Genomic DNA, 20,593 nt, shown 5'->3' on the forward strand with positions numbered 1-20,593 from the left:
CAGTCCTTCCTATTTTTTTTCACATAGACAAAAACAGAGAAATATTGGCTAGATCTCAACTCCATCCAGGTCCTGTATAAAATCTGGACAAAGCTGCAATGATTTAGTGCAAGATCCCTCCATGGATACCAGGGGTCTCTCGCATCCAGCACAGTATGATCAGCTCTCAGCGAGATCCAGACACACTTTGCTCTAGGGCAGGTCCTGCCTGATTAGCCACAGGTGATTCCCTGGATACTTGTCCTTTCTTAGCCACCAAATGCTCCAGCTCAAAAAAGAGGGTAAACTAGGATGCCAGGATGCCCCTTTCTAAAGCTGAATACTCAGGAAGGGAGGACGGCCACATCCAAGGGAGGGAAAAGCACCCAACTATCACTAAAGTTGATAGAAGAGGCTCCAGGAAGATATTCAGAGGTATGGTCCACTTCTATGCAAGGGGCGGGGAATGCAGCTGGGCCACTTTCCTTCCTTCCTTCCTTCCTTCCTTCCTTCCTTCCTTCCTTCCTTCCTTCCTTCCTTCCTTCCTCCCTCCCTCCCTCCCTCCCTCCCTCCCTCTCTCTCTCTCTCTCTCTCTTTCTTTCTTTCTTTCTTTTTTTGAGACAGAGTCTCATTCTGTGACCCAGTCGGGAGTGTAGTGATGTGATCTCGGCTCACTGCAACCTCTGCCTCCTGGGTTCAAGCAATTCTCATGCCTCAGCCACTCGAGTAGGTGGGGTTACAGGTGTGCACCACCACACCTGGCTAAGTTATTTTTAATTTTTAGTAGAGACAGGGTTCCACCATGTTGGCCAGGCTGGTCTCGAACTCTTGGTCTCATATGATCTGCCTGCCTCAGCCTCCCAACGTGCTGGGATTACAGGCATGAACCATCGTGCCCGGCCAGCATTCAATCTTAATGATTAAATTGATTGATAATTAAGCTCTGCACTGTCAGTTGTATCTACAGCTTCTATAGTGATCTGACAGCAGAATGGTTACACGTATTTAACAGGTTATAAGAGGAGCTGTGAATATTCATGAAGGCGGTCCTGACACAGGTGTATTGAATTAATGAATATGCATGTAATATAGGGTCCATGTTCATTTTGGGATGCAGACTTAACATTTAAATGTACAGTTAGATTTTATCTGTCAAAAGGTCTTTTCAGTACACAAAGGCATGCAGATGTGTAATTTCTGTCATTCAGCCAGAACTAGTGCATGGTCAATGGGTGTTTATCAGGAGAAAGTTACTAGAGTCTCTTGTCTCATTAAAATTGTAATTATGGCTGGTGGGATAGGAAATGGGGATCAGTTGTTCAGCCTCTAGTGAAGCCATAAATTGTTTTTTTGTTCGTTTGTTTTTGTTTTTTTGTTTTGTTTTGTTTTTTTGAGATGGAGTCCGGTTCTGTTGCCCAGGCTGGAGTGCAGTGGTGCAATCTCAGCTCACTGCAACATCCACTGCCCAGGTTCAGGCAATTCTTCTGCCTCAGACAGGATTACAGGTGGTTGCCACCACACCTGGCTAATTTTTGTATTTTTAGTCGAGATGGGGTTTCACCACCTTGGCCAGGCTGGTCTCGAACTCCTGACCTCACGTGATCCACCTGCGTTGGCCTCCCAAAGTGCTGGGATTATAGGCACGAGTCACTGCACCTGGACTTTGATTAGGCTTTCACCAAATACAAAATGTACATCTGGGGGAATGGTCACTTATGCCTTTTTTGTTTTGTTTCATTTTGTTTTATTTTGTTTTGTTTTGAGACAGAGTTTCACTCTTGTTGCCCAGGCTGGAGTGAAATGGTGCAACATCAGCTCATTGCAAACCTCTGCCTTCCGCATTCAAGCAGTACTCCTGCCTCAGGCTCCTAAGTAGCTGGGATTGCAGGCACCTTCCACCACACCTGGCTAATTTTTACAGGCATGGTGGCTCACGCCTGTAATCCTAGAACTTTGGAAAGCTGAGGCAGGTGGATCACCTGAGGTCAGGACTTTGAGACCAGACTGGCCAAGATGCTTCAAGATATCCCGCCTTTTGGGGCCAAAGCATTTTATGGATTGATTGATGACTTTGCCTGTAACCTCAGCCTCCCTGCCTTTAAAAATCTTTCCATATGGGCCGGTTAGTCCTGTAATCCCAGCACTTTTCAGAGGCCATGGCAGACAGATCACTTGAGGTCAGGAGTTCAAGACCAGCCTGGCCAACATGGTGAAGCCCCAACTCTAATAAAAACAAAAACAAAAACAAAACTACAAAATTAGCCAGGTGTGGTGGTGCACATTTGTAGTCCCAGCTACTTGGGAGGCTGAGAAATTGCTTGAACCCAGGAGGCAGAGGCTATAGTGTGCCACTGTACTATAGCCTAGGCAACAGAGCAAGACTCCATCTCAAAAAAAAAAAAAGATGTGATTCCCAGTATGAGATTGACAATGAAAAAGAAACGCGTTGGCTGGGCATGGTAGTTCATGCCTGTAATCCCAGCACTCTGAAAGGCCGAGGCAGGTGAATCACCTGACATCAGGAGTTCAAGACCAGCATGGCCAACATGGTGAAACCCTGTCTCTACTAAAATACAAAAATTGGTCGGGCGTGGTGGTGGGCACCTGTAATCCCAGCTACTCAGAAGACTGAGAGAGAATCGCCTGATCCCGGGAGGCAGAGGTTGCAGTGAGCTGAGATGGCACCTCTGCACTCTGGCCTGGGTGACAGAGCTAGACTCCATCTCAACAAAAAAAAAAAAAAAGAAAGAAAGAAAGAAAAAAGAAAGCATCTTCTCTGATACCTTTTAGTCTTTTTCTTTTTGGAAATGAGGTCTCACTCTGTTACCCAGACTGGAGTGCAGTGGCACAATCTCGGCTCACTGCAACCTCTGCTTGCCAGGCTCACTCAATCCTCCTTCCTCAGCCTCCCATATATCTGCGACTGTAGGTGTGTGCCACCCCACCTGGCTAATTTTTTTATTTTTAAATTTTTTGTAGAGACAGCAGTCTCGCTATGTTGTCCAGGCTGGTCACAAACCCCTGGGCTCAAGTTATCCTCCTGCCTTCACCTCCCAAAGTGCTGGGATTACAGTTGAGCTGCTGTGTCCATGCCCTTTAGTCTTTTAGAATATTTTACAAAACAATGTAGGTAAACAAAAGGCTAATCCCTAATCAGAGGAACAAAGATTACAGCTGCCTAGGTTACAGAGGTCTGCCCTGTGACTTAAGTCCCACAGTCTCATTCCTTTAAAACTCCAAATAATTTAAAGTTCCAACAGCTTTGACTTTGAATTACTGATTTTTCCTTTTTTTGAGATGGAGTTTTGCTCTTGTCGCCCAAACTCAATTGCAATGGCTTGATCTCAGCTCACTGCAACCCCCACCTCCTAGGTTCAAGCGGTTCTTGTGCCTCAGCCTCCTAAGTAGCTGGGATTACAGGTGCCTGCCGCCATGCCAGGCTAATTTTTGTATTTTTAGTAGAACTGGGTTTTACCATGTTGGCCACACTGGTCTTGAACTCCTTACCTCAGATAATTCACCCTCCTCGGCCTCCCAAAGTGCTGGGATTACAGGTGTGAGCCACCATGCCTGGTCTGAATTACTGATTTTTACAAACTATATAAACTTTTGCATCCTACTTTTTTTTTAACTTGTGTTAAATTTGGCCTAAAGTTGCCTTATAAACAGTGAACTCTATCCTAATGTAAGCATTTCACTAAAAGACATTTAGTAAACATTTAGTAAACATTTCACTAAAGGAATATAAAAGTAAAATTTTAAAAAAAGAAAATACGAGAAGAAGAGCATAAACATTTGGGGAAAAGCCTTTAGGCTTTGTCAGTTCCTAGAATGTATTTATTTTCACTACGCTGGGGACTCCATTTCCAGTATTAAGGTCCATTTTCAGAAGGTTGATTTGGTGAGCGTGAAAAAAGGGGGTGGGGGAGTAATCGTACAAACAATTGTGTCCAGGCCAGGTTCCTAGGACCTGAGGGCCCCCTCTTTATGGCAGAGGCACCTGACATCCGTAACTAATGTGAACCCTGAGAATGACTTTATGGTCTAAGAAAAATGTGTGTTCAGAGCCCCAAGCTAAGGAATCAGGAGTGGCAAGATCCAGGAAGAATGCCAACCTATGAAACCCTGAGTCAAGAGGTTAAGCTGGGCACTTGGTTTCTCTAGTCGCCCACTTGGCCCTCTTCCAAGTTGTACTTTCTCTCTTTCCTATCCTTCCTGTTCTAAAGTTTTTTAATAAACTTTTTTTTCTCTTTTTTTTTTGAGATGTTGTCTCACTCTTTAGCCCAGGCTCGAGTACAGTGGTTCAATTTCGGCTCATGGTACCTCTGCCTTCCAGGTTCAAGCGATTCTCCTGCCTCAGCCTCCCGAGTAGCTGGAATTACAGGCACTGACCACCACACCCAGCTAGTTTTTATATTTTTAGTAGAGATGGGGTGTCACCATGTTGGCCAGGCTGTTCTCAAACGCCTGACCTCAGGTAATCCACCCGGCTCAGCCTCCTGAAGTGCTGGGATTACAGGCTTGAGCCACTGTGCCCGGCCTATGTTTTAACAAACTTTTACTCCTGCTCTGTAACTTGCCTCCATTTGGGTTTCTGCCTTATGACCCTCAGTCTAATTCTTTCTTCTGAGGAGGCAAGAATTGAGGTAGTTGCAGAGGTATACGGATTCATCACCAGGAACTTGGACACCTACCACCAGTAATGGGTGGAGGATGCTAGGTGAAAATGTTATGTAAGCTGCATGCTTTTTACAAATGGTAGTGCTTCTCATGTCCAGCCATGGCCAGGGCACCTTCCCTGTATGAAAGTCCCCTCCATAAACCTATGTCTCCTTTGCCGTCTTCAGATCTCCTCCTCTACCCTCTTCCACACGGTGCCTTCCCTACTGGAGTAGGGTGGGGTCTCGCAGGAAACCCTCTCCCTGCAATTTTTTTTTTTTTTTTTTTTTTTTTTTTGGTGATAGAGTCTTGTTCTTTCACCCAGAGCTAGAGTGCAGTGGTGTGATCTCGGTTCACTGCAACCTTCGCCTCCCGTATTCAAACGATTCTCCAGCCTCAGCCTCCCTAGTAGCTGGAATTACAGGCACCCACCACTACGGCCCATTTTTTTTTTTCTTTTTTTTTTTTTAGTGGAAACGGGGTTTCGATATGTTGTTCAGGCTACTCTTGAACTCCTGGCCTCAAGTGATCTGCTTCGCTCGGGTTCCCAAAGTGCTGGTTACAGGCGTGAGCCACTGCGCCAGGCCCTCTCCCTGCATCTTTACGTGCCTGCAACGCCAAGAGGGAGCTCTTGGCCCCCGGGTTAGGATCAGGGCCCCAGAGGCCCAGGGTCAAGGCTACAGGCCGCATCCCAAGGACGTGCATCCCTCCAAGAGGCTGCATCCAACAGGCATAGAAGAGGCTCTGCTGGAGCCTGCTCGGTGTCAGGCTGGGGAAAGCCAGTGGAAGTGCTTCTTGAAGAAAGAGGGGAATCCCACCTATCTCAGGGGTTCTGTTCTGGTCTGCAGCCCTGGATCGTCAGGACTGGGCCGAGGTGGGGAGCAGACTTCACCCTTCTTGGCTGGGGCTGAGGGTGAGGGTCCTGCTTGAAGGGCCTAGCCCTGGGTTCCCAGCCACCGGCTCCACTCTGTAGCGCCTGGCCCCGCCCAGCCCCTCAAGGCCTGGCAGTCGCCCTCAACAAAGATGGCAAGGATGGCCTCAGGCGCGTCGCGTGTCACGTCGCGCGAGATGCAGGGCTCGCGCTGCTCTAAGACGCGTAGACGGCGGCCCAGCGGAGGAGCGGAAAGTGTGGTCTGTGGGGCTGCTTGACGCCTGGTAGGCGCTCAGGCCGCTGTTATGGGGCTGCGCGCTGGCGCTGCAGGGCGGAATGCCATACCACTGAGAGAGGCCGTTGCGGGAGCGCAACAAGCTGGAGGCCTCTGGAGCTTCCGTGCCGACTTCTTCGACATCAGGTGCGGTGGCTTCTAGGTGCAGTGTTATCGGTGTCCGCTGCGAGAGGTGCGTGCTTGGGGCAGGGACGGGAGGTCCCCGGAAGCCCGGGGGCGGGAGTGGAGGAGCCCGGGCCCCCCGGCAGGCTCCTTCACCTGGGCGTCCGGAGCTGGGAGCCTGGAGGAGGTTAAAGGTCAACGGGCTTGGGTGCGCCGGGTTGGGGGACAGGTGGACGGGGGGACCCAGGATGGCTGAGGAGGAGGAGGAAGCGCTTCTGCGGAGTCCCCTCCGTGGGCGAAGGCTTAGCCCGGGCAGTATCAATCTTTTTAGTATTTATTTTTAATTAAAAAAAAATTTTTGAGACTGGGTTTGGCCCTGTCACCCATGTTGGAGCGCAGTGGTGCAATCCTAACTTCTAAGCTCAAGCGATCCTCCCACCCCAGCCTTGCAAGTTAGCTGGAGCCACCATGCCTGGCTAATTAAAAAAAAACCGAGGCCGGTCACAGTGGCTCACACCTGTAATCCCAGCACTTTGGGAGGCCAAGACCGGCGGATGACGAGGTCAGGAGATTGAGACTCTCCTGGCTAACACGGTGAAACCCTGTCTCTGCTGGCCGGGCGCGGTGGCTCAAGCCTGTAATCCCAGCACTTTGGGAGGCCGAGACGGGTGGATCACGAGGTCAGGAGATCGAGACCATCCTGGCTAACACGGTGAAACCCCGTCTCTACTAAAAAATACAAAAAACTAGCCGGGCGACATGGCGGGCGCTTGTAGTCCCAGCTACTCGGGAGGCTGAGGCAGGAGAATGGCGTAAACCTGGGAGGTGGAGCTTGCAGTGAGCTGAGATCCGGCCACTGCACTCCAGCCTGGGTGACAGAGCAAGACTCCGTCTCAAAAAAAAAAAAAAAAAAAAAAGAAACCCTGTCTCTGCTAAAGAAAAAAAGAAAAAGAAAAAAAAATTAGCCTGGTGTGGTGGCGGGGTCTGTAGTTTCAGCTACTAGGGAGGCTGAGGCAGAATGGCATGAACCCGGGAGGCGGAGCTTGTAATGAGCAGAAATCGCCCCACTGCACTCCAACCTGGGCTACAGAGGGAGACTCCGTCTCAAAAAAAAAAAGAAAAGAAAAAATATGCCCGTGCTCGGTGGCGCACGCCTGTAATGCTAGCACTCTGGGAGGCCGAGACGGGTAAATCACCTGAGGCCAGGAGTTCAAGTCCTGCCTGGCCAACATGGTGAAACCCCATCTCCACTGAAAATATAAAAACTAGCCGCGTGGGGTGGTGCATATCTGTAATTCCAGCTACTTGGGAGGCTAAGCCAGGAGAATCGCTTGAACTCAGGAGGCAGAGGTTGCAGTGAGCTGAGATCACCCCACTGCACTCCAGCCTTGGTGACAGAGTGAGACTCTTGTCTTGAAAAAATAATAATAATAACTTTTTTATTTTTTAAGATATAGAGTCTCACTACGTTGCCCAGGCTGGTCTCGAACTCCTGGCCTCAAGCCATCCTCCCACGTTAACCTCCCAAAGCACTGATTACAGACATGAGCCACCCAGACACTGGGGGGCCAGAGTGGCAGGTGCTGCACAGAGCTGGGCCTAGGGATCAGGAGGAGGAGACAGTATAGACGTCCTGAGGTCAGCTCTGCCAAGGCAGGAAGGCCCCTTGGTTTTCAACGTTCAGATACAGGACATGATGTGACAGGCCAAGGACGCCACCCCTGTTCCCCTCCTGACTTGGATGTGGTCAGGAGAGAAGTGGGACCAGGTGAGGTCTGGGCCACTTTTGCCTGGTCTGCATCCTCTTTTTCTGACTTTGTGGCATTCAGTACAGGAGGAAGAGAGGAGAGAACTGGGTGCTAGCGTGCGCCCCACTCAGTGTCCTAAGGAAAGCCCCCCCAAACCCCCCAACCAGCCTTCCTCCCTGTGACAGGCAGTGGGTCATTTACCTCTTAGTCACCAGTCTAAACCTTCTTGCCTTGAGCTGGGATGTGGCCCTGGGCTCGCTCGTGTCTCCAGAGATATTGGGCCCCATCCACTCCAAGGAGGGACTCCTGGCCCCACTGGCCCAGGTGCACAAACCGCCCTGACAGTTGACCTGTCCTCAGCAAGTTATCTGTCTGTTTTGCTAAGATTCCCCGCTATGTGTCAGGGCTTGCGCTAGACCTGGGGGCACAGCTGTGCAGCACACTGGTCCTGGATCCCTTTGGGGGCCTAGGAGCTGAGACTGGCCCTTCTTTCCACAGTCGGGCCCCACCCTGGACATGCCGGTTCCTTCCAGCTTCAACGACATTGGTCAGGACTGGCGGCTGCGGCATTTTGTCAGCCAGGTGTGGTATGAACAGGAGGTGACCCTGCCGGAGCAATGAACCCAGGACCTGCGCACAAGAGTGTTGCTGAGGCTTGGCAGTGCCCACTCCTATGCCATCGTGGTCAGTGCAGCCAGGAGCAGGCAGGGCGGGTGGGTGGGCATGGCTGCTGAACAGCCTTTCTCCTGGGGTGGGACTGTGGGGGGCCCTGCCCTGCCCTGGGGGCTGTGCCCTGTGTAGGGGGATAGGTGGCCTGATCTACCCCATTGGGATGCCATTCTTCCCGTCTGACTGGCAGGCCCCTGAGCTCCATGCTGTAGTTTATGTGAGGGAGTGCCCAATAGCAGGGCCCCTCCTCATGCCCTGACCTGCCCCCCACCCTCCCCATATCCCCTGTGTCTACAGTGGGTAAATGGGGTCAATGCGCTAGAGCATGAGGGGTCTACCTCCCCTTCAAGGCTGACATCAGCAGCCTTTTCAGGAGATGCCTGTTGCCTGTTTTCCCCGGGGCAGGAATTGAAGGGAGCCGCCCAGGCTGGAGTGGTTCAGCCGGGCTGTCACAAGCCTTTGAAGCTTCCCATCTTCAAGCCTGGCTGTTGGAGAGTGTGGGTTTGGAACTTGAGGATAGGGGGTTCTCTTCTGTCCTGTGCCAGCCACAGCCAGCTTTGAATGGGCAGAGCAATGATGGAGGGAGGGTGTAAAAGAAGAAATGAACTTAGGAAAGAGAAGAGGAAAAGAGGCTTCAACAACAGTCTAGGCTGAACATGATGGCTCATGTCTGTAATCCCAGCACTTTGGGAGGCCGAGGTGGGTGGATCACTTGAGGTCAGGAGTTCAAGACCAGCGTGACCAACAGATAATGAAACCCCATCTCTGCTAAAAATACAAAGATAAGCCGGGCATGGTGGTGTGCGCCGGTAATCCCAGCTACTCGGGAGGCTGAAGCAGGAGAATCACTTAAAACCAGGAAGGGGAGGTTGTACTCCAGCCTGGGCTACAGAATGAGACCCTGTCTCTAAAAAAGAAATTACTGTAGAGGCCTTGGGCGGGTGCTGGGAGCTCTGACCACAGGCTGGTCCCTCTGTTGGGTTTTTCTTCCCTTTATCCCTCCTGGTTAACTTGACCTGGCATAAAGGCTGTTTCTTCTAAGAGGCTGTCCCTGACTCTCCAGTCCAAGTTATGTTTATTGTCTTGCAGAGCCCAATTCCTGCCGCCACTTGTCATTTCCATTTGCAACATTTCTTTCATTGTTTCTTTTTCAGAGTCAGAGTCTTGCTCTATTGCCCAGGATGGAGTGCAGTGGTGCAATCATGGCTTGTTGCCACCTCAACCTCCTGGGCTTAAGCGATCCTTCCCCTCAGCCTCCCAGAGAGCTGGGACCACAGATGTGTGCCACCATGCCAGGCTAAGTTTAAATTCCGCCCCCCCCCCCCACTGAGATGTCTCTTGCTCTGTCGCCCAGACTGGAGAGCAGTGGTGCAATCTCAACTCACTGCAACCTCTACCTCCTGGGTTCAAGCAATTCTCTTGCCTCAGCCTCCTGAGTAGCTAGGATTATGGGCAGGTGATACCAGGCCCAGCTAGTGTTTTTTTTTTTTTTTCTTGTTTTTTTTGTAGAGATGGGGTTTCACCATGTTGGCCAGTCTGGTCTTGAGCTCTTGACCTCGTGATCCACCTGCCTTGGCCTCCCAAAGTGCTGGGATTATAGGTGTGAGCCACCATGCCCCACCCTAATTTATACATTTGTTATAGAAACAGGGTCTTGCTATGTTGCCCAGGCTGGTCTCGAACTCCTGGTCTCTAGGAAGCCTCCTGAAGTGCTGGGATTCTAGGCGTGAGCCACCTTACCCGGCACTTGCACCATTTCTCTGTGCATGTTTCTCCATTCCCACTGCCCAGGACCTGTGGCCTTCGATTTGAGTCACTACTGAGCACCTCGCACCAAGCCCCATGCCTACCTCGCAGCCTGCACTCCCTGTTCGCTTGATGCATTAGTAAATATCCCTCCTGAATCTGCACCCATCCATTCCTGTGTTCAAGAGCTGTTTCAGAGAGTCAACCTCATTTTTGGCAGTGTCCAGCCCACTGACCTCTGCTCTGTGTGCCTGGAAGGGTGGCTGCTCCTCTGGGGGGATAGGATTCGGAGGCAGGGGAAGAAAGAGTGATGTTAGAGAGCTCGGTCTAGGACTAGAGGATCATGTGCCCTTACGTAAAATACATCTCAGGTTAGGGAAGAAAGCAGTGGCTGCATGTTTTTTTTCTTTTTGTTTGTTTGTTTGTTTTGAGACAGGGTCTTGTTCTGTGGACCAGGCTAGAGTGCAGTGGCGCAATCTCGGCTCACTGCAGCCTCCATGTCCCGGGTTCAAGCGAGTCTCGTGCCTCAGCTTCCGAGTAGCTGGTGATACAGACGTGCCACCATGACCGGCTAATTTTTGTATTTGTAATAGAGATGGGGTTTTGCCATGTTGGCCAGGCTGATCTTGAACCCCTGACCTCAAGTGATCTACCCTCCTTCGGCCTCCCAAAGTGCTGAGATTAAAGGTGTGAGCCATCGTGCCTGGCCCCGTGTTGTGTTCTGATGGGGGAAGATGGGACAGAAAGGATGGGAGGGTGTCTGAGCCCTTCCTGGACTGACGGAACCTGTGCCTTCTGCCTTTTATGGACAGGATGGTGATCACTCACACCAAAGCCTTGCACCCTTCCCGGCCTGTGACCTTTGTGACCAACTCCAACTATGTAGCAGACAAGAGGGTGAGCCTGGGGGTCCCCACCCCATTTTTCCCCACCTTTGCCTGGCCTTGTCCTGAAGTCTGCTCATGGGAACAACTGGAAAGAACCATGAGCTGCCAGTGTGGGATTTTTTATATTGTTTTTTTACTTGAAAAAATAGAGACAGGGTCTTGCCGTGTTGCCCAGGCTGATCTCGAACTCCTGGGCTCCAGTGAACCTCCTGCCTCAACCTCCCAAAGGGCTGGGGTTACAGGTGTGGGCCACCGCACCCAGCTGCAGCCAGTCTGTTTTCAAAGATGGTCTTTGGGTTAATGAGAATTCTCTCCCTGCTTACTCGCCAGGCAGCGTGGCTTTCTGAATCCAGGGAGGCTGGGCATAGGGAGATGGGATTTGTTTGCTCAGTTTGGACTCAGCGTTTTTTGCACTTTGATTTAATAGACTCAAAAAATGTCAAAGGTTTAAGGGGGCTTAGAGTTCATCTGGCCTACGCCTGGCTGATCAGAATCTCTAGGGGAAGTTTTTTGGAAATGGCAGATCTCTGCATTCTGAGATCCTGATTCAGTAAGTCCTGGGTTGGAACCTGAGTTTTCTTTTTCTTCTGTAGACGCAAGGTCTTACTCTGTTGCCCTAGCTGGAGTGCAGTGGTGCGATCACAGCTCATTGCAGCCTTGAGGACTGTGGGCTCAGGAGAAAGAAGGAAGTCCTGTTTATTGTTGCTTTCAAGGTACTCTGCAATATCTGACACAGCATGCGGTAAATAATACCTATTGAGGGCATGGGTGAGATCTTAGAGCCACGTTTGATCACTCACTTTGTCCTTTTTTTTTTTTTTTGAGATACAGTCTTGTTCTGTCACCCAGGCTGTAGTCCAGTGGTGTGATCTCAGGGCTTCTCACCAAGGCCGAGATGGACCGGATACTACATGGCCCAGACAAGGTACTTGCGGTGGCCCAAGCCCCACCTGAGACCCCCTCCCTGTGGCCACAGGCTCCCACCAAATCCCTGAGCAAATAGTGCAGTGTTACCAGTCTGTGGTTTCACGTTGAACTAAGTATATTCTCATGTGCTGTTTAACTGGGTGCCTTGATGACTGCCTCTCTCCATCCTTTAATGATCCCTGTGGCCCATATGGCTCATGGGTAAAGGTGTGCAGGGCCCCAGATGCACCTTCTCAGGGTGCGCTTTCAGGACTCAGCTCCTGGACAGGAACGGTCAGTCATCACGGAGGGTGGGACCAGGGCAGGGGCCCTCTTGGCTGCTGATGCCTGCTCACTTGACCCCTGTCATTGCTGCTACCCACTACAGGTGGCTGAGGAGTGGGCCCAGGGCACCTTCAAACTCAACTCCAATGATGAGGACATCCACACAGCCAATGAGCGCCGCCTGAAGGTACGACCCATGGAGCCCCACCGCTTTCCTGGCCTCCCCTCTCCACCTTGCCTGGGGCATCATTCTGTTTACTTCATCATTGGCAGACAGCAGGTGAGACCTCAGGACATGGGCCAGGCATGGTGGCTCATGCCTGTAATCCTAACACTTTGGGAGGCTGAGGTGGGAGGATCGCTTGAACCGGGGAGATGGAGATTACAGTGAGCGGAGATCACGCCATTGCACTCCAGCCTGTGTGATAGAGCAATACTTCATCTAAAAACAAAGGAAAAAACTGTTTCTTGAAGCTAGTCAACTAGCAGCACCAGCATCACCTCAGAACTCCTGAGAAATGTGATGTGAGGCCCCACTCTAGAAGGTTGAATCAGAGACTCTGGGGGTGGTCCCCAGCAATGTACATTTATTTTATTTATTTATTTTTTTGAGATGGAGTTTCACTCTTGTTGCCCAGGCTGGAGTGCAATGGTGTGATCTTGACTCACCACAACCTCCGCCTCCCAGGTTCAAGCGATTGCCTCAGCCTCCCAAGTAGCTGTGATTACAGGCATGCACTACCACGCCTGGCTAATTTTGTATTATTAGTAGAGATGGGGTTTCACCATGTTGGCCAGGCTGCTCTCAAACTCCCGACCTCAGGTGATCTGCCCGCCTCAGCCTCCCGAAATGCTGGGATTACAGGTGTGAGCCACCCTGGCTGTCCAGTAATTTGTATTTTTCATAAATTCTCCAGTCACTATGCCTGGTGGCTCACGCGTGTAATCCCAACATTTTGAAAGGTTGAGGCAGGAGCATCACTTGAGCCCAGGAGTTCAAAACCAGCCTGAGCAACATAGCGAGACCCTGTCTCTAAAATTAAAAAATTAAATTAGCCAGTCATGATGGCATGTACCTGTGGTCCTAGCCACTCTGGAGACTGATGTGGGAGGATCCCTTGAGCCCAGGAGTTCAAGGATGCAGAGAGCCATGATTGTGCCATTGCACTCCAACCTGGGTGACAGAGCAAGACCCTGTCTCAAAAAAGCCCAAATCAGCAACAACAACAAATTAGCTGGGTATGGTGCCATGCGCACTTGTAGTCCCAGCTATTCAGGAGGGCAACACTGGAAGATTCCTTGAGTCCAGGCTGCAATGAGCTGTGATGGCCACTGCACTCCAGCCTGGGCAACAGAGCAAGACCCTGTCTCCTACAACAGAAAACAAATCCTCCAGGAACATCTGATGCATGCTAAAGATAAGGACTCTTTGAAAACATAAAGGCCAGTAAAACCTACAGGCCAGTAAGCGTTAATAGTGTATGTAAATATTATCAGTAATTATGGAGAAGATGGTTCAAGCTGAGAGTGAGACAGAGCCGAGTGGGTAAGAGAGGATCTGCCCAAGGCAGGGACATCCTGGCAGAGGGACAGGTCCTGTGTTTGACAGCTTCAGACCCCAGTGTGCCCAGGGCTCACCACTTGCCCACCTGTGCCCCCAGGTTCACTGAGAGAACATAGGACAGGCCCTCAACCCCGACATACTGGCCACTGACCTCGCCTACTACTTGGTCTGCAAAGAGGTGAGTGTGTTTCAGCCAGGGGGAGGTTGAAGAGATGGGGTGCCCCTCAGAGGGTAGGAGAGCTCAGGGTGCAGGTGCCCTGGCCTGGTAGCTCACACCTGTAATCCTAGCACTTTGGGAGGCCTAGGTGGGTGGGTAACTTGAAGTCAGGAGTTCGAGACCAGCCTGGTCAACATGGTGAAACCCTGTCTCTACTAAAAATACAACAGTTAACTGGGCGTGGTGGCACAGACATATAATCCCAGCTTCTCAGGAGGCTGAGGCAGGAGAATCGCTTGAACCTGAGAGGTGGAGGTTGCAGTGAGGTGAGATCGGGACACCACTCCAGCCTGGGTGACAGAGTGAGACTTTGTATCAAAAAGGAAGAGGCGCAGGCAATGCAGGCAGATCAGGGCGTGGAGGAAGCTGCCTCAGTGCCACCTTCCTCCCCAGCACCCAGATGCCATTCTGCCAGGCCCACAAGGCCTCTGGGAAAGCCGTGTTCATGGCTGAGTCCAAGGGGGTCACCGTCAACCAGCTGTCATTGCAGGAGCTGCACATCATCAGGTGCGGCGCACCTTTTTCCCGACACTGCCTTCTAAGAGGTGAGCTTGGGTGCCTGGAGGCCAGGGTGGCCCGGTGGCCTGGCCCACCTCTTCCTCTCTCCCCAGCCCCCTGTTCTCAGGTGACATGAGCCACGTGTGGGACTATGGGCACAGTGTGGGGCAGTATCGTGCCCTGGGTGGCACTGCGTGCTCCGGCGTCAACAGGCAGATCCGCCAGGTGCAGGCACTATTGCAGGCACAGCAGGCTTAGGTCCTCCCATGCCTGGCCCCACATAAAGTGGGCACAAGAGGACACTGCTGCGTGTTTCTTGCCCCAGCCTGGCTCCCTCATTGCTGCGCTTTCCAGGGCAGGCCAGTGGGGACAGTCAGGGACTGGAGAGGCAGGGCGGGGTGGCCTGTAATCCTAGCACTTTGGAAGGGCAAGGTGCAAGGATGCTTGAGGACAGGAATTTGAGACCAGCCTGGACAACACAGGGAGACTCCTGTGTTATTACCTGTACCTAATAATAAAACAAATAATTAGTCCAGCATGGTGGGTCATGCCTGTAAGTCCCAGCTACTTGTAAGATTGCGGCGAGAGGATCACTTACGTTCAGGAGTGGAGCTGCAGTGAGCTATGATCACGCCGCTGCATTCCAGCCTGGACAACAGAGTGAGACCGTGTCTCTAAAAGAAAAACTTAAAAAAATAAAATGGAAGCAGAGAAAACTGGGCAAAGGCAATGAGAATCATAGATAGGAAGGGAAGAGGGGTCTCCTGTCCTAGCCTCCACCTGGTCCAGGCCCCATCCCCTTCAAACAGGGTATCACAGTGACCTCAGGCCAGGATCAGTGGCTCATGCCTGTAATTCTAGCACTTTGGGAGGCCTGGGCAACATAGCAAGACCTCAGCTAACACATTAAAAAAAAAAAAATACCCAAGCGGACGTGGTTGCTCACACCTATAATCCCAGCACTGTAGGAGACTGAGGCTGGTGGATCACTTGAAGTCAGGAGTTTGAGACCAGCCTGGCCAACATGGTGAAACCCTGTCTGTACTAAAAATACAACAATTAGCTGGGTGTGCTGGTAGGATCCTGTAATCCCAGTTACTGGGAGGCTGAGGCAGAATTGCTTGAACCCGGGAGGTGAAGGTTGCAGTGAGCCGAGATTGTGCCATTGCACTCTAGCCTGGGTGAAAAGAGCAAGCCTCTGTCTTAAAAAAATGAAGAAGAGGAAGAAGAAACAGCCAGATGTGGTGGCTCACTCCTGTAAAGGAGGAGGAGACGTGAGGAGGAGGATGAAACAACTAGGCATGGTGGCTTATGCCTGTAAAGGAAGAAGTGGAGGAAGAAACTGCCAGGAGCAGTGGCTCACACCTTTAAATGAGGAAGAGGAGGAGGAGGAAAAGAAAGAACCTTGTGAGGTGACTCACGCCTGTGGAGGAGGAAACACCCAGCTGCGATGACTCATACCTGTAAAGGAAGAGGAGGAAACAGCCAGGCGTGGTGGCTCATGACTGTGAAAGAGGAGGAGGAGGAGGAGGAAACAACCAGGTGAGGTGGCTCACGTGCCTGTAAAGGATGAGGAAGAGGAGGAAACAGCCAGGGGAGGTGACTCATGCTTGTAGAGGAGGAGGAGGAAACACCCATGTGCAATGGCTCACACCTATTGAGGAGGAGGAAACAGCCAGGCGAGGTGGCTCACACCTGTAAAGGAGGAAGAGGAGGAGAGAGAAATAGCCAGGCAGTGGCTCCTGCATTTAAATGCGGAGGAGGAGGAAAAGAAAGAACCAGTCAAGGTGGTTCAATCAAATGCGCATTTGTCTCAGATGAGCAAAGGGATGACTTAGAGTTCAGTAAAGTTTTCGGGGCTCACAAGGAATTTCCTAAAAGGCAAATTTGGTAGGAGGTATGTAGTGTTTTGTTTTTGCTTTTTCTTTTTTTGAGACAGCCTAACTCTGTGAACCAGGCTGGAGTGCAGTGGCGTGATCTCAGCTCACTGCAACCTCCTCCTTCCGGGTTCAGGTGATTCTCCTGCCTCAGCCTCCCGAGTAACTAGGATTACAGGCATGCACCACCATGCCCAGTTAATTTTTTACATTTTCAGTAGAGACAGGTGTATCACCAGGTTGGCCAACCTGGTCTCCAACTCCTGACTTCAGGTGATTCGCCCACCTCAGCCTCCCAAAGTGCTGGGATTACAGGTGTGAGCCACTGCATTTGGCCCCTCTCCCTGTATCTTCATATGCCTGCAACCCCAAGAGAGGGCTCCTGGTTCCTTGGTTAGGGTCCGGGCCCCAGAGGCCCAGGGTCAAGGCTATGGCACCATCCCAAGAACATTCTTCTCTTCAAGTGGCTGCATCTGACAGGCATGGATGCTACAGGCTGGGGCCTGCTCGAATTCCTGCTGTGGAAGGCAAGAGAAGGTGCTCCTTGAGGAAAGGGAGATCCCACTGATCTCAGGAGTTCTTTCCTGGCCTGCAGCCCGTCTTCGTCCAGAGGGTTCTGGGTGGGGAGCCGACCTTGCCCTTCTTGGCTGGGGTTGAGGGTTCCGCTTACCCAAAGGCATAGCCTGGGGTTACAGCTGCAGTTCCCACTGGGCAGCACCGGGCCCCGCCCTGCCCCTGCAGGCCTGGCACTTGTCCTCAGCAAAGATGGCTCGGACGGCCCTAGGCGCCTAACGCAACCCTTCCGCTGGGCCCCTCCCATGCTGCTCTTAGCCCCGCTGCTCTTAGCCCCATAGACGGCGGCCTAGCCGTGGAGCGGAAAGTGTGACCCGGTGGACAGGGTGGCCTGGACGGCGCTCTGGCCACTGTTGTATGGCTGCGCTTTGGTGCTGCAGGGCGGGATGCTGTATCCCTGGGAGAGCCTGTTGCGGGAGCGCAAGGAGATGGGTGGCCTCTGGAGCTTCTGCTCCGACTTGGACAACCGAAGAGGGGCATTAAGGAGCAGTGGTACCCCTGGCAGCTGCAGGAGGTGAGGGCCTGCCCGGAGTCACTTCGTTGACTACCTACCCTGCCTTAAGATGTAGTTTACTGTAGCCCCAAACTCCTGGCTCAAGCAATCCTTCCACTTCAGCCTCCCAAGTAGCTGGGGCTGCTGGGGCTGCAGGCACGCACCACCACACTTGGCTCATTTTTTGTATTTTTAGGGAAGAAGTGGTTTCCCTATGTTACCCAGGCTGGTCTTGAACTCCTGGGCTCAAGCGATCCTTCCACCTCAGCCTCCCCAAGTGTTGGGATTACAGGTGTGACCACTGTGCCTGGCCAAAAAAATCTTTTTTTCAATTAAAAAACAGCACTGGACACGGCGGCAAACGCCTGTAATCCCAGCACTTTGGGAGGCCGAGTCGAGTGGATTACCTGAGGAGTAGGTACGACTTCTACAACTGGTTTGGTGGAAATCAAATCCAAGTACAACTACAGCCGATGGCAAGGGGACCAGACCTTCTGCGATGGTGAGTGATAGCATCCCCAAAAGTTAAAAATGCCAGATGCATGACAATGCTCCCGTGACTGGTTAATAGGGTGATAGTCACTAGTCCATTGAGGTGTCTTATTTAAGGGGAACATGTGGGCGATCTTAGTTTTATGACCCTGAGGTAAGAACCAGATGCCAGGTATAGTTTCAGTATAGTCACCCACAAGTATTCCGGGCCCGGAGCAAGGAGGGTAACACGCCCGAGTGGGATGATGATTTCTCAGAGGTTGGTAGATTAAGAGACCAAAATTCGGTAGGAGATATCCGTGTTGGCGAGGGTGGTTTTGACTGAAATGTGCTATGTCCAATGAACAAATGAATGTACTATGTAATACTAAGAATTTTGAGTTCCGGTCGATATCCATGTAGAACTAGTTCTATATGTAAGTGTAGTATTATGTATGATAGTTAAGAAATTGTGAACACTCGCTTATATGCATGTGGAGCAAGCTTGTAATGTCATCTAATCTGTGAATGTACTGTGCACAATCAAGCATTGGCAGTACTATATATTCATGGGGACTAGCAGTAATGCACAAAGTACATAGAAGTATTAATGTATTAGTGCTGATGGTCAGTACTTACATAGAAATTAAAATGCGTGCTGAAAAGAATACAGAGAATAGTTTAATTAGAATCTCAGCTTTGGGTGTTGATGGTGAAGCAGGAATGCTTTTTCTCTGAGTTGCCCTAGGGAGGGACTCTCCATTTCCGGTTTACAAGACTGGCGTATTGGATTATACTACATGGGCAGTTTCATTTAAGTAGTTTATTCTTGATTAGGGCAGTGAGTGGTATAAGAACAAGAATAATAGAGAAATATCTCATAGATGCTGTCTGTCCGATGGTAATGAAAGGATGTTCTTGGCTGTCCTCCGATCCATGTGAGTGTGAGTAGGTCAGTGACTAAGATTCAGAACAGATAATGGGCGGAATATTATGCTTTGTTGTTTGGATGTGTGGAGTGCAGGAATAACTGCTAGAAAGAGAGTGGATAATAGAAGGGCCAGTACACCTCCTAGTTTATTGGGGATGGACCATAAGAGTGCATATGCAAATAAAAAGTGTCACTCTGGTTTAATGTGGGGCAGGATATTTAGGGGGTTGACTAAGGTGTAATTGTCTGTGTCACTCAGGAGGTCAGGCGAGAAACGATACTAGAATTATTAGAAGGAGGAGGAGAAAAATTAAACCTAGAATAGCTTTGGTTGTATAGTAAGGGTGGAAGGTGATTTTGTTGGAATGTGATGGAATTTCTGAACGGTTATAAGACCCTGTTTCATGTAGAAATAAAAGGTGGAGAATTGTTAGGGCTATGATGATGAAAGGTAAGATGAAATGGAAGGTGAAGAATTGTGTAAGAGGGGCTTTGGCAACTGAAAATCCACCTCTGATTCATTGGACAAGGTCAGTTCCAGTATATGGGATGGCTGATAGGTTTGTGATTCCTGTAGCGCCTCAGAATGATATTTGGCCTCATGGAAGCACATAGCCTATAAATGCTGTTGCTGTGGTTGTGAGTAGGAGGATAATGCCAATATTTCTGGTTTCTAAATATATGAATAACCCATAATATAAGCCTCCACCAACGTGTAGGAAGAGGCAGACGAAGAATGTTGAAGAGCCGTTAGTGTGAAAATAGCGGACTCTTCAGCCGTAGTCCACATCTTGGTTAATATGGGCAACAGAAGAGAAAGCAATTGAGGTATCGGGTGTGTAGTGTATGGCCAGAAATAACGCTGTGATGATCTGGAGGATTAAGCAGGTACCAAGAAGTGAGCCGAAGTTTCATCATATAGAGATATTAGATGGTGTGGGGAGATCAACGAATGAGTAATTAATGATTTTTATTAGTGGGCTTGTTTTACATATAATAGTCATTAGTGTTCTTATAGTTGAAGTACAGTGATGGCTTTTCATATCAGTCATGCCTATAATCCATGTGGGATAGTGACATAGGCTTTTTTCTTACTAAGTGTTCTTTTGTTATGGGATTCGTGGTTTTTTTCTAAACCTTCTCCTATTTATGGGGGCTTAGGGTTCATTCTTAGTGCTGCTGTAGGTTGTGTTATTGTGTTGAGCCATGGTGGGGCTTTTATGGGATTAATAGTCTTTTTGATTTATTTGGGGGGGATGATGGTTGTTTTTGGTTATACTGTGGCGATGGCTATTGAGGAATACCCTGAGTAATGAGGATCAAGTATTGAAGTTTTAGAAACTTTATTATTGGGGCTACTAATAGAGTTGGTGTTACTTTGATGAATAGTGAGTATGATGGGGTGGTGATCATAGTTAATTTTATTAGTGTGGGAAGTTGAATCATCTTTGAGGGTGAGGGCCCAGGGCTGATTCATGAGGATTCTGGGGGTGTGGGTGCTTTATATAATTATGGATGTTGATTGGTGGTAGTTGCTGGTTGAACATTGTTTGTTAGTATTTATGTTGCAATTGAAATTGCTCAGGGTAATAGATAATTAAGAGTAAAGTTAGAAAGGATGGAATAAAAAAAGAGAGGAAATAAAATGTAATTAGGCCTCTTTGAGTAGTTATGGTAATGGAGGCTGTGATTTGGGTCTGTGAAATTGTCTTTGGTATGGACTTTTCTAGTCAAATTAGGTCTAGCAGAAGTGCTGGCAGGTTTTGGCTTGTAGATAGGTTTGAGTGAGGGGTTGTGTGTTGAACTGTGATTGAGTAGAATC

General features: G+C 50.1%; 1 protein-coding gene across 18 annotated transcripts in view; it reads left to right on the forward strand.

Annotated features, from left to right (window-relative positions):
• The window catches only part of LOC119622969 (argininosuccinate lyase-like), an 84,876-nt gene that overhangs the window by 49,072 nt on the left and 15,211 nt on the right, over positions 1-20,593 (forward strand). For 3 of the 18 annotated variants that reach the window (XR_012090265.1, XR_012090260.1, XR_012090259.1), the window contains 8 exons: positions 8,153-8,338; positions 10,882-10,966; positions 11,550-11,669; positions 11,788-11,881; positions 12,251-12,427; positions 13,809-13,889; positions 14,322-14,473; positions 17,713-17,871. Coding sequence is in view for 3 of the 18 variants with exons in the window: in XM_073008829.1 (XP_072864930.1) it covers positions 5,815-5,930; positions 10,882-10,966; positions 11,550-11,576 (228 nt within the window). In the remaining 15 variants the exon portion in view is untranslated. Of the gene's footprint in view, positions 1-555; positions 5,977-8,152; positions 8,339-10,505; positions 10,757-10,881; positions 10,967-11,549; positions 11,670-11,781; positions 11,882-12,250; positions 12,428-13,808; positions 13,890-14,321; positions 14,474-17,712; positions 17,872-20,593 lie in introns of those variants that run through there. The other 15 variants (XR_012090258.1, XR_012090262.1, XR_012090257.1 and 12 more) reach the window with 15 other exon arrangements.

Source organism: Chlorocebus sabaeus, chromosome 21 (assembly GCF_047675955.1).
Source record: "Chlorocebus sabaeus isolate Y175 chromosome 21, mChlSab1.0.hap1, whole genome shotgun sequence".
Lineage (NCBI taxonomy): Eukaryota > Metazoa > Chordata > Mammalia > Primates > Cercopithecidae > Chlorocebus > Chlorocebus sabaeus.